General features: G+C 35.9%; 1 protein-coding gene across 4 annotated transcripts in view; it reads left to right on the forward strand.

Annotated features, from left to right (window-relative positions):
- Window positions 1-15444, forward strand: part of VMP1 (vacuole membrane protein 1) — a 109632-nt gene that overhangs the window by 28395 nt on the left and 65793 nt on the right. For 3 of the 4 annotated variants that reach the window (XM_036340165.1, XM_036340166.1, XM_036340168.1), the window contains one exon: window positions 11011-11178. In XM_036340165.1, coding sequence (XP_036196058.1) covers window positions 11011-11178 — 168 coding nt within the window. Of the gene's footprint in view, window positions 1-3635; window positions 3702-11010; window positions 11179-15444 lie in introns of those variants that run through there. The other variant, XM_036340167.1, reaches the window with a different exon arrangement.

Raw genomic sequence — 15444 nt, forward strand, 5'->3', positions numbered from 1 at the left:
CAACACACTGAGGCTGGCTTCCTTGGGCCTGCTGGAAGAATAGGTATTGCTAGGAGCTAGATTTGGCTCTTACAAGCTAGGCTGGGCCTCGGGGGTGGGGGAGAGGTTCCACACTCAGGACTGGCTACAGCTGTTCGGGTCTTGGCTCTGCTCTTAGGGGCTAGGCTAGGGCCTGCCCTTCGGGACTGGCTCCGCCCTTCAGCACTGGCTATGGCTGTTGGGGTCTGGGCTGGGCTCTTCTGGGCCATGCTCCCAGCTTCAGGACTGGGTTTGGCTGTTCAGACAGGCTCGGCTCTTTGCACTAGGCTTCTCCCTTCATGACTGGGTCCTTCTGTTCGGACTGGGATTGGTTCTTTGGGGCTAGACTCCACCCCTTGGGACTGGGTTTTCTGTTGGGGTTGGGGTGGGGGTGGGAGGGAATGTAACATTAAATAACAAAGTAGAAATGAAGTAGCATTTGTAAACTGCTTTTCATCTTTTGATCTTATTTTTTATGCAGTCATCTTTTTGTTTCTTTGATGTCTATTTCATGAGCAAATCTTATCTAGCAAGTAGAACAAGTTACTGATTTCATTCATTTACTTATGTGTTTTATAAGTTGATCAGATGCAAAAGAAGGCTTCTGTGGTTGACAGATTCTTTAAGATTGTACCTTCGCCAAAACCGGTTTGGCTCAGTGGATAGAGCGTCGGCCTGCGGGCTGAAGGGTCTCGGTTTCGATTCCGGTCAAGGGCATGTGCCTGGGTTGCGGGCACATCCCCAGTGGGGGATGTGAGGGAGGCAGCTGATCGATGTTTCTCTCTCATCGATGTTTCTGACTCTCTGTCTCTCTCCCTTCCTCTCTGTAAAAAATCAATAAAATATATTTAAAAAAAAAAAAAAAGATTGTACCTTCTAGCACTCTTCTTGGATATAATTTCTAGAAATCTATTAAAAATTTGATTTTTGTCTTAGCAACTATGGTAGTAGGTTCTCTCTCAGATGATTCAGAACACAAGTGATCTAGGAATGCTTATTTACTAGAGGAACTTGTGCTCAGAGTAAAAACAATAAGTTAATGAAGGAAAGATGGCTACTGTTTTCCTTGATGCATCTCTGTGTTTGAATGAGTCCAGATTTCCACCTTAATAATGGTCTGACCCAGAGCTTGAAAGCCCAGGGGCAGCTCACTTTCTGCTAAGGACCAGATAATAAATATCTTAGGCTTTGCAGGCCATACAGTCTCTCTTGCAACTCCTCAGATCTGTCAATATAATGAGAAAGCATCCAAAAACAGTGTAAAGGAATGTAACCATTTTCAGGTCAATCTAGAGTCACAAAAACGGGGGCAGACTGGGCTTCATCTGCAAGCTGTAGTTTGCTAATCCTTTTTCCTTTGTGGGACCGCAGTAGTACACCAGAAGAAGCATGTTGAGCTTGGGAGTCCGTGAACTAGCAGCCACTTTCCGAGGACTTACACACGGCACATGCATTAGATGTGTTCATTACTCTTTCTGAGTAATAATATTAGACTTAACATGATGTTTTAGAAGAGACTATAGTTTTAGAAAAGACTACTGCAGGTACTTGAATGGTATAGAAAACCATCAAGGGAAAGAAACACTTTACATGAAAAATAAATTAGAAGTTTTTTTCCAAATGAGCTGCCTGATAGCAAGATTTAGTTATAATTTTATGGGGGTTTTTTTCTTTATTTTTATTGTTGACACTATTACAGATGTCCCCATTTTACCTACCTCTACTCAGCGCGCCCCCCCCCCCCAATTATGTGGTTTAACCATTTATATGTGCATTTATTTCATACAGGTTTTTACAACATTGCAATCCTTTTGGGAAATAATTTATGGAGTAAGTTTAGATTGTTATAAATTGTTGGGAGAAGTAATGGGATTATTTCAGTATCCACCTTCTAATTATTTCCAGTACTAGAAAAACATGACTCATAATTCTGTAAACAACCAGGCTAACAAAAAACAGGAACTTTGGTACTTGATAATGAGAAATGTATCTCAGACATTCTCCCTATAGGCGTGTATATTATCAAATGACAAGACAAGCAGACAATTAAAGAGCCATTTGTAAGCTCTATGTGCGATGGATGATTTATAAAGTTTGTTCCATTTAATAATCACAAAGAGAATGAGTCCCGTAAGAATTGACAAGTCCCAAATAATATGATGTATGAACAGTTTTTAACACCAGGTGGAGCAGTTTCCTGAAGAAAAGCTTAACAAGCCCTATATTCCTTTCAAATAAGGCCAGCTCCCAGACAAAGAACTCTAAGAACAAAAACTGTCAACAGTCATTTTATAACTTTAAAAGGCACCCACATATTAAGCTATAGATAGAAGGTTGAATATATTTTACAGATAACTTTTATCTTTGGCTTCTACTTTAACCATTTGGGAATCAAAGGGGAGGGATTTCAAAGTATAGAGTTGTCCTGTCTACATGCAGTTGGGGTGTAGAAAAGTATTAGGACTATTTAATTACATTGTAGAATAGATCCGGTTTTCTTAGCAGCTGTAACACAAAGTCATTATTATTTGAATGATACGGGTCATTTGTTCAATATGACCCTTTTAATAGAAAACATTTTTAGCTCTTTGTTATAAAATAAATACAAAGAAAGTTGTGAGATATTTTCCCTTGTGTAAGATTCAGAGGCATTTTCTGCTTTAAAGTTTAGGATTATTTCATTACTATGTGGTAAAAATGCACATCTAAAAAATCTGACATCTTGATTGCTATCGAATATTTATAGAGCACCCTGTTTCCTTACTGTATAGTATGTATATAGCACTTTATAGACTACGAGAGGCCCGGTGCACGAAATTCATGCACTCAGGGTGGGAGGTCCCTCAGCCAGGCCTGTGCCTTCTCGCAGTCTGGGAGCCGTTAGGCGGACATCCTTAGTGCTTCCGTGGAGGCGGGAGAGGTTCCTGCCACCGCCGCTGTACTCGCCAACCATGAGCCCAGCTTCTGGCTGAGTGACACTTTCCCTGTGGGAGCGCACTCACCACCAGGGGGCAGTTTCTGCGTTAAGCGTCTGCCTCCTGGTGGTCAGTGCTTGCCATAGGGACCGGTTGTTCCGCTCTTTGGTCGATTTGAATATTAGCCTTTTATTGTATAGGATTATAAAGCTGTTTTTTTTTCCTAAGTATAGACATTTATTATACTTTTCAATTCATGGCTATTGACTGCCTAAAGCAATTGTTATTTGGAAAATGCACATCTATGAATTGAAATGAAAGTGTGGTAGTTTAAGTAAGAGAAATATTGTAGTTGTTTAATGCCACGAGGTGGAATAAACTTTAAAAAAAAAAACACAACTGTTACCCAACCTCTTTACCTCTTTTACTGCTTGACTTCTGAGTATGGCTTCATTGTTCACCTGTCTGTGCCTCTGTAAGACACAAAAGGGAAGAGATTGCCAAAAGTAAGGTTCTGGTGTGACTTGATATTGCTCTGTAGAGGTATAATGACTGTAAGCAGGCAGTGACTCAGGGCTCTTCCCGGAAGACCAACAGGCCCTTCTTAGAAAAGGTTTGTTTGCCCTTTTTTGATGAGTGCATGATCTGCTCTTTACCCTGTCTTTCCCCAAGGAATGACTCATGTATTAACTCTTATGAGCACCACCACATCAAAGAAGAAACCAAGATCTCCAGGACGTGGGGCTGGGTTTTCACCAAACAAAGGGGGTATGCACAGACTGGATAACTTCCTGCCCTTAAGTCACTATTTATTAATGTGTGCTTAAATCAAAGCTAAGAAGATACAGTTTAGCTAAAATCTGTTCTGTTGGGTATATATTTTAAACAATAATGTAACCTTTTTAAAAACTCTGATGTAAGTATGTAGTCCATTTCTCCTGAACACTTAAATCAACTTTATGATCAAAAGTTGCTTAGGTTGCCCTGGCTGGTTTGGCTCAGTGGATAGAGCGTCAGTCTGTGGACTGATTGGTACTGGGTTCTATTCCTGTCAAGGGCACATGCCTGGGTTGTGGGCTCGATCCCCAGTAGGGGGTGTGCAGGAGGCAGCCAATCAATGATTCCCTCTCATTGATGTTTCTATCTCTCCCTCTTCCTTCCTCCCTCTCTGAATTGCCCCCCCCCCTCAAAAAAAATTGCTTAGGTTTAGAGAAGAAAAGTGAAACATGTCTTTATTTATGGATTGATTCATATAATAAAAATGACTTCAAAGATAGGTCCTTATAACTTGGAGCATGGATGATAGTGCTTATACAGTTTTTGTTTTGTTTAGCAATTTTATATTTATCATAATGCTTTTACTATGTAATATGGATTCTTGCCCTGTTGTCTGGGTGGTGCGGACATTATAATCACAATTATTATTGTTAGACTTCTGATCAAATGAGGAATCTGACAAGTCAGATTACATATAGTAAGTTACTAACAGCTTCAGAAAATGAAAACCCACATTAGCTAATGCCCAAATTACTGCTTTGATATACTGTGCTGCATTTTATAGAGAGGGACTACAGGCTTAATTTGTAAACTTGGGACTTTTTTCACACACAAAAATATAAATGCTAGTTGAACTTCTTGGAGCCCATTTGGAACCAATAGTTTATTCTCTAGCCTTCTAGAATTTGCTGGACACCATAACTTTAGATAAGTTTTCTGACTATAATGAGAAAAGCAAAAATTAAGAGAATTCAAGTAGAATTCCTGTTTGCAAAAGCATTTCTAAAGTAGGACTTAAAGAAAACAAAGGTTTTGCAAGTCATGCACATAACCATTTGTCATCTCTCATTTATCACCGAGATATTCCTAATGAATCACATTCCAGACTAACCACCGACTCCTTTTGTTCCTTCAGTGAAGGAGTGTGGCAAACAAATGTTTTCCCAGTGAATCAGCACAGGACTCTTGATTTTATTACCTTTGCCCTAAACTTTCCAGACAAAACTAATTGGAAATTTTGCCTTTGGGATCTCACTTGACTTCTCTGTATGGATGATGGATTAGGTTATGAATTGACATTACAGATGTTATGCAAACAACTCCCGTCTTTAGGAATGTTTTATCAGTTCTGAGAGCTGCCTAGGGTAGAAGAATGTCTGTCTGTCTGTCTGCCTACCTGCTCGTTTTCCCTACAAAAACTCACACATACACATACTGTATTCTTAATGTGATATATTCTTCATCTTGATTGATAATGAGGCTTGACTGAATTAGGTTCATAGTGAACTGATATGACCATTTTAAGTTTTTACTTGTTAAGAAATGCCTCTGGAAGAAAGGGCCCTACAGTAAAGTTCAAAAGACAGAAAACATTTATTTTTTCATGAAGCAGCAATGCATACCCTAGTTTGTCATTTTACTAAATACAATTTTTTTCAAGTTAAAATACTTTTTTCACCAATACCTATCTATATCTGCTCTTATTAGAAATCTTATCCCTGGTCTAACTATGGATTTGCTCCCACCCAGACATAGTCTTGCCTGGCCAAGCTCTACATCTTTTATCCTGGACAGGCAGAATTATTCCATTATGAAAACTTTGGAAAATATAATGTAATACAGCTCATGAGACTGGATACATAAGGCTTTGAACTGAAGCAAAACCAGATGTTCGATATGTCACAAGTAACTGCAACGATCTTGTTGAGTTGACTTCACTTAGAATGACTATGCTGAACTCCTCCCCACTCCCAACAATGGGCCCTACAGCCTGTCACTCTGATGAGAGTATAACATTTCTTCACGATCCTAAAGTTCAACCTCCTTATCACAAAAGGGACCCTCCATTGACAGTAATTAGGAACTCTCAGGAGCTCTGTGCAGCTAGTGAATGTTACCTGTGACCTTGTTGCTAGCTAGGGAATTTATAGAGTTTCCTGTGCTGGGGAATAACAGTCTGGGCTGTAGATAGCTGTTTGACTTCCTTTTATGACCACCACAAAGATGAAAGGACACAGTCCTTAACTGGAAAAATTAATCTTTGAGGACCTCTATTTGCCATTTTTCCTTAAGTACTCCTTGTATTGATGTTTACCTTGCCACATGACACATTCTTTTAAATGAGCTGAGACTCATTTTACACCCCAGCGTATGGTCTATTCTTGCTGAAAAGAATACGTATTTGGCTATTGCTTAGTGGAGTGTTTTATATTGTTGAAGTCTTCCATATTCATACTGGTTGTCAGTTTGTTTCTTCTATCAACTAAAAAGAGAAGAGCGTTGAAATTCCCAACTATAATTGTAGAATTGTTTATTTCTCCTTTCAGTTTTGTCAGTTTTTGCTTAATATATTTTGATAGTCTGTTAAAGAGTACCTTCACATTTGGAATTGTTTTGTTTTCTTGAGAATTAGCCCTTTATCATTATGAAATGTCTTTATTCATCTCTAGGAATTCCCTATCCTGAAGTTGACTTTATCTGATATTAATGTAGCCACTCTGTCTTTTTTGTGATTATTTTAAAGTAGTTTATCTTTTTCATTTATTTAGTGTACTTTTGGGTCATGTACTGGGGTCTTGCTTTTTAATCCAGTCTAACACTCTCTGCTTTTTATTTGTGCATTTGGTACATTTATCAATATGGTTGGGTTTAAGTCTACCCTCAGAATGTTTCTTCCACCAATTTTTTATTCTTCTTTTCCTACTTTGTTTGGATTGAGCATTTTTAAAGTATATGTAATGTAACCACCTTACAATAGTATACTCTTTTTATCCATCCCATACTTTATGCTCTTGTCATATATTTTACTTTTATATATGTCATCTTTTTTGCTCTAAACAACCAGTTATTTTTTAAAGAGATTTTAAAATGAGGAAGGGTCTTCTATATTTTCAGTGCTCTTCACTCCTTTGTGTACATTAAAGTTTCCATCTGGTATCACTTTTCTTCTGAGAATTTCTGAAAATCATATATTATACTGCAGATCTACTGGAACAAATTCTTTTGGCTTTTTTTTTTTTTTGTCTGAAAATGTTTTTATTTCATCTTTATTTTTGAAATATATTTTCCATGGATTCTAAATTGGCAGGTGTTTTTTTCCTTTAAACTTTTTAGAGAAATTTTCCCATTGTATTTTGGTTTGAATTATGTCTGATAAGTCTTATCTGTATTTTCCTATAGGTAGTGTGTTATTTTTATCCCCTCTGATTGCTTTAAGATTTTCTTGTTATTACTGAGTTCTAGCAATTTAATATGATATGATCATGATTTTCAGCAATTTGAGGTGTTTTATTTTCTTTCTCTTGATCCTAATTGGTTGAGTTATTTTAGAGCAATGAGCTGATGGCTTGAAGTTTTTCATCAAATCTTGAAAACAAGTATTTCTTCAAGTATTTTTTTTTGCATATAAACCGCCCGCACAAACACATACCTGTTCCTCTCTAGGATTTCAATCACATGTATGTTAAACTGTTTGGTGTTATTTAATAGGTTATGGAGGTTAATTTCTTCCATAGCCTTCACTCTCTGTTTGAATACTTTCTACTTCCCTGTCTTCAAGTTCTTTATATTTTCTTCTGCAGTTGATGATCTGTCTAATGAATTTTTCTATTCGATATTATAGTTTTAGCTTTAGAAGTTCCATTTTGTTCTTTTTTATATACTAGAGGTCCAATGCACAAAATTCGTGCAGGAGCTCGGCACTTGCAGCTGCGGCCCTCACAGCCCTGGCTTCATTCGGAAGGTCTTCAGGACAGTCGCTCTGCTGTTCTGTCTAAGTAGCATATTAGCTCTTTATTATATAGGATTCTGTTTCTTTCCTCTTCTTAGCAAGACCATCATGCTGTGCATGGGCTCCTCCTCTTTGACTGTAGATTTTACTGTCGGGTTTGTGTCAACAAATCAAGAGCCAGAGTCATCATAGGCTATCCTCATGTGTATCCCTTCTCTCAGCAGCCAGAAGTCCTGTGGTGCAGTGTCTAAAAAGAAGTGTTCCATATATTCTTCTCCAGTTTTCTAGTTGTTTGCTGTAGGAATGGAAGTCTGTACCAGTTACTTCATGATCTGAGGTGGAAAACCCTCAACCACAGCCAGGATCTGTAGCCAATACACATGTATGCCTGTGTGCTCCCATAAAAACTGTAACATTGTGTTATCTTTATGCTTATGGTGGTTCTGTCCAGGTAGTCTATTCTTCTTATACTATAGCTGTTTGTTTGTTCCCATGTTTCTCCATTTAGCATGATTAAAATGTGATTCTTTCATATTTGATACATAGTAATAGGACTTGTAGGTTTTAGAAAATACACTTAAAAGGTAGTTTGAATATATATTACTTTTTAAATGCTTCTAATCAAAAATATTTTTTTTAATTTTTATTTTTTTCATGTAACTAATATTTCAGTCAAGTTAGTTATATTTAGGAACTAAAATGTCAGGTATAGGCTAAATGGACTCTTGAGAAAGAACAAAAAGCAAGAAGCTAATTTATTTGTGTTCATTTTATCTGGGAACCACCACATCTGCCTCTAAGGCTGAGTAATCATGACTTACCAGTGTGGTTATGGAAAATATATATATCAGTTTAGTTGTGTGAATGAACTGTCCTTTCTTTAGGGAAAAAAATTCTCATCAGATTGCTGAAAATTTCCCTTTTAGACTCAGAAATCTCATTATTTTATCTCCTAGCAAAGTTCAATTTTTGTTCATTTCTAGAACTCAGGAGTAGACTGTTCCTGCAATCTACAGGGGACAATTGTATAGAAATATCATGGACAAACTTGAATTTTTTCTGTTTTACTTATATAACATTTCTCTTTTGTGTTTTCAAACAATAAAGGTGAAAGTTACAATTTTTCCTTAAATTACATCTAATGCTTAGCTATAAGTGTACAGTGAGAAATTTTTTACTGATTATTCGGTGATCCTGAATCCCCCAAACTTTAAACTTGGTATGTTATTTTTTAGGCTTACAAAATAGTCTTTTTCCCCCCATTTATGAAATCTCTTATGCACATAGTATTCAAAGGAGCAGTTGTAGATTTCATGGCTAACGTTTGTTAAGACCTGAATACTCAAAAGCATTCTTTTAAAAAACATACTATAATTATTTTTAAAACTTAAATATTACTATTTATGGATTTCTAGGAATTAAAAGTCAAGAAAAAGAGGAACCAACTAAAAAATTCTTCACATAGGTTCAGAAAAACCTAATAACTAATTGATTCAGTGCTAAGAGTAGACCTTCATTTCTTGAATTTTATTTGAACAAAAATACCTATTTCATTTAGGGAGAAATGTAGCTTAGATTTATGAATATCTTTTTTCACATTAACATGCAACAAAAAATTTTGTTTTATATAACGTTTTATCTTGATAGCAGTAGGATTTCTTTAGTGTCTTATTTTTTCACTGGATATTATGCAGTCTTTGAACCACAAATTCTTTCACTATGTGATTTTAAAAGACACTTATATACAGAGATCACTTATTGTATGTATACTTATATATGCATACACTTGTATATGTATATATAATTCTACAAATACAGTATTTTTCTTCATAACACCTAATGGCTGGTACTTTTTGAAGGTTTACTATCTGCCCATCCCTGTCCTAGGATGAACACTTTATATGAATTGACTAATTTAAATTTTACAACATCCCCAGGATGTAGATCCTGGGGTATTTTATTATTCCCATTTTATAGATAAGGAAAGCAAGACTCAGAAGGCAAGTGGCAGGGCCAGAGCCTACACCAGAACATCTGGCTCTAGAAGTTATGCTTATGCTTTAAAGTGAATACTTATACCGTGGGTGTTAGAGCAACATGTTAAGAATATACAACTTTTAGGTCTTATACTTCATGAGAACTTTGGAAATCAGCATTGGATTTTATTGATATATTTAATTACATTTGGAGTTGGGGAGCTGGATAAAACCATAAAATGAGTCTAATTCTCTTGCCTTGCAGAAGAGTAAACTGAAGCCTAGGAAGTTAAGTGACTCGTCTGAGGTTGCTTATTTTCTAAGCCTTAATTCACTATTTTCCCAATGATTCCTAAACCTAGCCTAACAGAACATAACCTATTCGAAACTCTAAAGGAGCTTCATTATTAGCATGCAGGTTCCCACTCCTACCTATTGTTTCGTTTTTGTTTGTTTGTTTGTTTTTTAATTAATTTCAGAGAGGGAGAGAGAGATAGAAACAGCAATAACGAGAGAGAATCATAGATTGGTTGCCTCCTGCACATCCTCTACTGGGGATCGAGCACCCAACCCAAGCATACTAGTGTGCCCTGACTAGGAATCGAGTCATGACCTCCTGGTTCATATGTTGACATTCAACCACTGAGCTATGCCAGCCAAACAGGAAGTTGTATTTTTAACAAACTCCCTAGTAACTAGGGCCTAGTTGATTCTTCTGCAGAAACCTCACCTCAGCACACATGTCTATTTGGGAACCCTTGTTTAAGGCTTTATTGCATTATTAACCCATTTAAATCTATATGATTAAAATATAAGTGAGGTAGTTACTTCACCAACTGTTTATAAGGACATAAAGTAATATTCTCAAATTATGCCTAAAAGAATAGCAGCACAGAAAGTTTTTATCAAAGGGAATGTAACCTACAAATGAAAATATGGTAAACAAAATCAGAACCAACCCAAGAATGATATGGTTTTCAGGGGCTAGTGTTGGGGGTGGGAGATTGACTACAAAAGGGCACAAGGGGACTCTTTGCAATGATGGAGATGTTTTATATCTTGACTCGCTATTGTACAGCTGAATATATTTTTCAAAACTAATGTAATATAGACCCAGAAAAATGACTATTACTGTATGTACATTATCAATAAATCGGTTTGTTTTTTTTAAGCAAGCCAGGAGGAACTTTTGGGAAGGAGTGTTTCAAATTACCATCTGTATCATTAAATATTTAGTTAAATAGATTATTATTCTTTTAAAGCTGAGGTTTTTCCGTTAGTATATAGCAATTAAAGTACTGTTAAAATAGCATGAATATTGATGATTCCCTTTTCATTAATATTTCTAACTAGGTTTCTTGTATTTGTTTTACAGGGTCCGCATATAGCTTCAGTTACATTAGCTGCTTACGAATGCAATTCAGTTAATTTCCCTGAACCACCCTATCCTGATCAGATTATTTGTCCAGACCAAGAGGGCATTGAAGGATCCGTTTCTTTGTGGAGCATCATCTCAAAAGTTAGGATTGAGGCCTGTATGTGGGTAAGATATCTGTTCTTATATTTGTCTAAAGTGTATCTGCCTGTATAGTTTGTTGTACCTCATTGAACTTGAATCCAGACATATACCAAGTCAGCAGATAATTAAGTCATCAGCTGCCTACTTCCAAGTAAAACAAATCCTTTAGAGCCTTTTCTATTCATTAACGACATTCAAAAGAAGGCACGAAGCCATAGGTACCATGAAGCAATTGATGCCAAGTAGACAATAGCAGGGACAAGGAGTATGGATGATGCAACTTTGTAAAATTTCACCAATGTTTATATTTGATAAACACACAGCAGGTGCTTATATGTTAGTCTCAGACTGGTAAATGTTATGTCTGTCTCCTAAATTTAAATACTTAGTATTTATTCTTAGAGGACTCATTTTATTCTCTGAATTGTTATAATACTAAAGTAGGGTGAAACATTTCTTTGTAAACCAAGCTTTACTGTAATGGAGGCATCAGACTCTATGGTTGTATATTGTGATCTTACTTTCAGTTGTACTGATGTTTTCTTTTTATTATTTGCTTCAGTATATTTTAGGAAGTTTTTCAAGTACATGTTCATTAGCAAAATGTATTTTAACCCATACAAAACACTCTTTTTGTGTGCTTAAATTTATTCAGGTGTCTATCATTGAGGAATAGTTCATTTGCTCAAAACTTTCTATTACTATTTCAATTATTTTTTAATTCGTCATTTGCATTTAAGTTATATATTACCTGTAACTTTTTCACTAACAGTTTCTTATAAAATTAAAATTGTGGAACAGATCACTTAAAAATCTTAACTAAAATGAAGAGGAATATGAATACTATGCCCACAGAAGAGGTAGAGTTTTCAAAGATATTTATGTGGTAGCAGTTATGTTGTATTTTAAAAGAATTATAAGGGAAGTGCCATACATTGAACTTGCTGAATATGAAAGACAGGAAAAATTGTCATGTTTCCTGTTACTCTTTTATAAACACTGGAGACAGATTCATTGTACTAGTTGCCTGTGTTTTTTAAATTTGACCACATTAGTCTTTTGATGAAAAATGTTTTATTAAAATAACAGGAGATACTTGGAACATGCTAGAAAGGGGCTATGTATATAGACTTTAGTTTTCTATTTTTCTTTTGTTCTTTGAAAAATGATTTATATAGCTGGATTAACACCAGTGCCAATAAAGAAAAGCTTCCATCCCAACTGGCAGTGGTAACTGCCTCCTACAAACTCGCACAGTGCACACTGTCTGAAGTGCTCATTTGGCCTGGCTTTTCATTCATGTCTTAAATTAGTCAACTTGGTTCATACAGTGGCTTACTTCCCCAAACAAATGTTAAGCTCCTAAAAAATACAGACTGTGCGTTAAATTTATTACCCCTACAGCACTCAGTGTTAGACTTTTCACATATACAAGAATGTCAATAAATACTGAGTGCCCTGGCCAGTGTGGCTCAGTTACTGGGTGTCATCCTGTGCACCGAAAGGTTGCTGGTTCAATTCCTGGTTAGGGCACATGCCCTGGTTGAGGGCTCAATCCCCAGTGTGGGGTGTCCAAGAGGTACCTGATCGATGTTCCACTCTCACATCGATGTTTCTCTCTCTTTCTCTCTCTCCAAAAATCAATGAAAAAAGTATTTAAAAAATAAATAAATAAATAAATACTGACTAATTGGCTGAATGTTTGTTTGCTTTTCGTATTTCCTTTTTTGACGACTGTCTTGAGTCATATGAAAAATGTAGCACATGTCAAGTTGTCTAAATTTGTTCCCTTTGTTCTCACCATTTATAAGGACAGTCCTTTCAACAAAGGGTGCTGGGAAAACTGAATATCCACATGCAAAATAATGAAGCTGGACAAAAATTAACTCAAAATGCATCATATACATAAACTCAAGAGCTAAAACTGTAAAACTCTTTGAAGAAAATATAGAGAAAAATCTGCATGATTTTGAATTTGGCAATCATTTTTTTAAAATATATTTTTTATTGATTTCAGAGAGGAAGGGAGGAGAGAGAGATAGAAATACCAATCAATGATGAGAGAGAATCATTGATTGGCTGCCTCCTGCACCCCCCACACTGGGGATCCAGCTCGAAACCATGACCTCTGTGTTCCTAGGTCGACGCTCAACCACTGAGACAAACCAGCCAGAATGGCAATCATTTCATAAATGTAACACCAAAAGGTTAGGTAATAAAAGGCAAATTGATTAATTGAATTTTACTAACATTTAAACCTGTGCATCGAAGTCACTATCCAGAGAGTGAGTCCAGCTGAGGTGTCTTAGTGGTTGAGCGTCGACCCATGAACCAAGGTGTCACCAGTTGATTCCCATTCTGGGCACATGCTCAGGTTACAGGCTCAATCCCCAGGAGGGGCGTGCAGGAAGCAGTGGATCAATGGTTCTTTCTCATCATTGATGTTTCTATCTCTCTCCCTCTCACTTCCTCTCTCCAAAATCAATAAAAATACATTTTTTAAAGTGTGTGTGTGTGTATGTTTGTGTAATGTGTGGTCAATTAAGTATAAGACATGTAGCTCTTTACTTCATTTCAATTCATTATTACTTTTTAACTTTAAGGAATCTTGTCATGAGTTTGAATCATATGATTGCTTTCAAAACTATTGAACGTTTGACTTAAGTTTTAAGAGAGTTCATGTTTTAAATAAAATATGACAGTTAACTTTTCTACTTTTCGTTATGGAAAAAAATTTAAGTGCATAGAATTACATTATTAATTCAACATATTGTTCCCCAACTTCAGCTAATATTAACTCCTGGCTAATACTATTTTATATATTCCCCTCCTCATTCTGCTCTCAGTTATCACGAAGCATAACCTAGATAACATATCACATTTCATCTGTAAATATATCAACTATAGGACTTTAAAAAAACACCTAAGAGAAATTAGGAATAGTCTCTTCAAATTAGTTGAACAGTTAGTATTCAAATTTTTTTGGTTGTGTTTATTTCTTTGATTTTCTTTTCAAATTTATTTGTTATTGAAATTGGATTGTTTGTCAAGTGTAGTTTCCCACAGCCCTAATTTTACTGATTGTATTCCAGTTGGCATAATTTAAGTATGTTTCTATGTTCTCTATATTTCCTGTGAGTTGATAGTTAGATTGAGAGGCTTGAAAAAAATTTCTTTCTGGAAAGAATATACTTCAGAGCCTTGTGTATTTCTGTCATGAGGTGCAGTAGTGTCTGGTTGTCTTTTTTGTGTGTGATATTAGCACTATTATTATATGTTCATTATTTTATTAGGAGTTATAAAATAGGGGTATCCCAATTATATCATTTTTTTCTTTAGTTATTGACTGAAATACTTTATAAAGAGAAACTTCTCTTTATCAGCAATTTAATTACCCTGAGATATCTTTCATATAGGTAAGACAGGATAAATAATTGATCTTTCTCTTTGTTGCCAGTTTTTAAAATAGTAAGTTGATCTACTTACACACTCCAAAGTTGACTAACTTTAACTTTTCCTGTTTAGTAAAGTAGGATTTGTTTTGTTCCTTTATCCTTCTCTATATATGGCTCTTCTCCCTTCTCTCTGTTTTTAACTAACTGTAGCCTTATTCTTGCTTCAGAACTCTTGATTCCCATGTGGGTAGTGCAGTTTCACTTGGAGATCATTGATTCTACACATTGCAATATAGCACTGTGAACACAAAATCTTTGAATTTGATTATGTACCTTGGGGACTCTTGTCAAGGACAGAGCAAACAGAAAGGCCTAACGTTGATTTTTAGAACTAGCAAATGCATTTTTCATTCACTCTGACTCAGGGCAGAGAAGGATGGCTCAAAGTTGAGAATTTTACTGGAGGCTGTATGCCTCTTGCTGTATTACCTATGCTGTATTTGAGCCATGTAAGTTCAAAGCAAGTTCCTGATTCTTTTACCTTTGTTTTTATCCTTATATGTTGAGTTGGTTGAGAAAAAAATTTATCTTCAAAAACAAGAATCTACAAAGAGACTAAAACATGAGTCACTCAGTGTCCTAAGGAGATATAAACATTTTTCCTGTGGTTAAAATTTATCCATCCTAATGTTGTTTTCAAGGGGCTTTCTGACCAGTTTGTTAAAAATTTTAACTCTGCACTAAGAAGTTCTGTTGGGATTAAAGCGACATTCTAAATATCAGATTTCCTAGAAAATATTTGTCTAATAGCTATACCAGTGAATGCTCATTACCAAGTCATTTGAATATTTTAAAAGGGGGAGAAATGACAAAAATAATGGAGTATAAGTAGAGC

The sequence above is a fragment of the Myotis myotis genome, unplaced genomic scaffold (assembly GCF_014108235.1).
Source record: "Myotis myotis isolate mMyoMyo1 unplaced genomic scaffold, mMyoMyo1.p scaffold_m19_p_17, whole genome shotgun sequence".
NCBI classification, from domain to species: Eukaryota; Metazoa; Chordata; class Mammalia; order Chiroptera; family Vespertilionidae; genus Myotis; species Myotis myotis.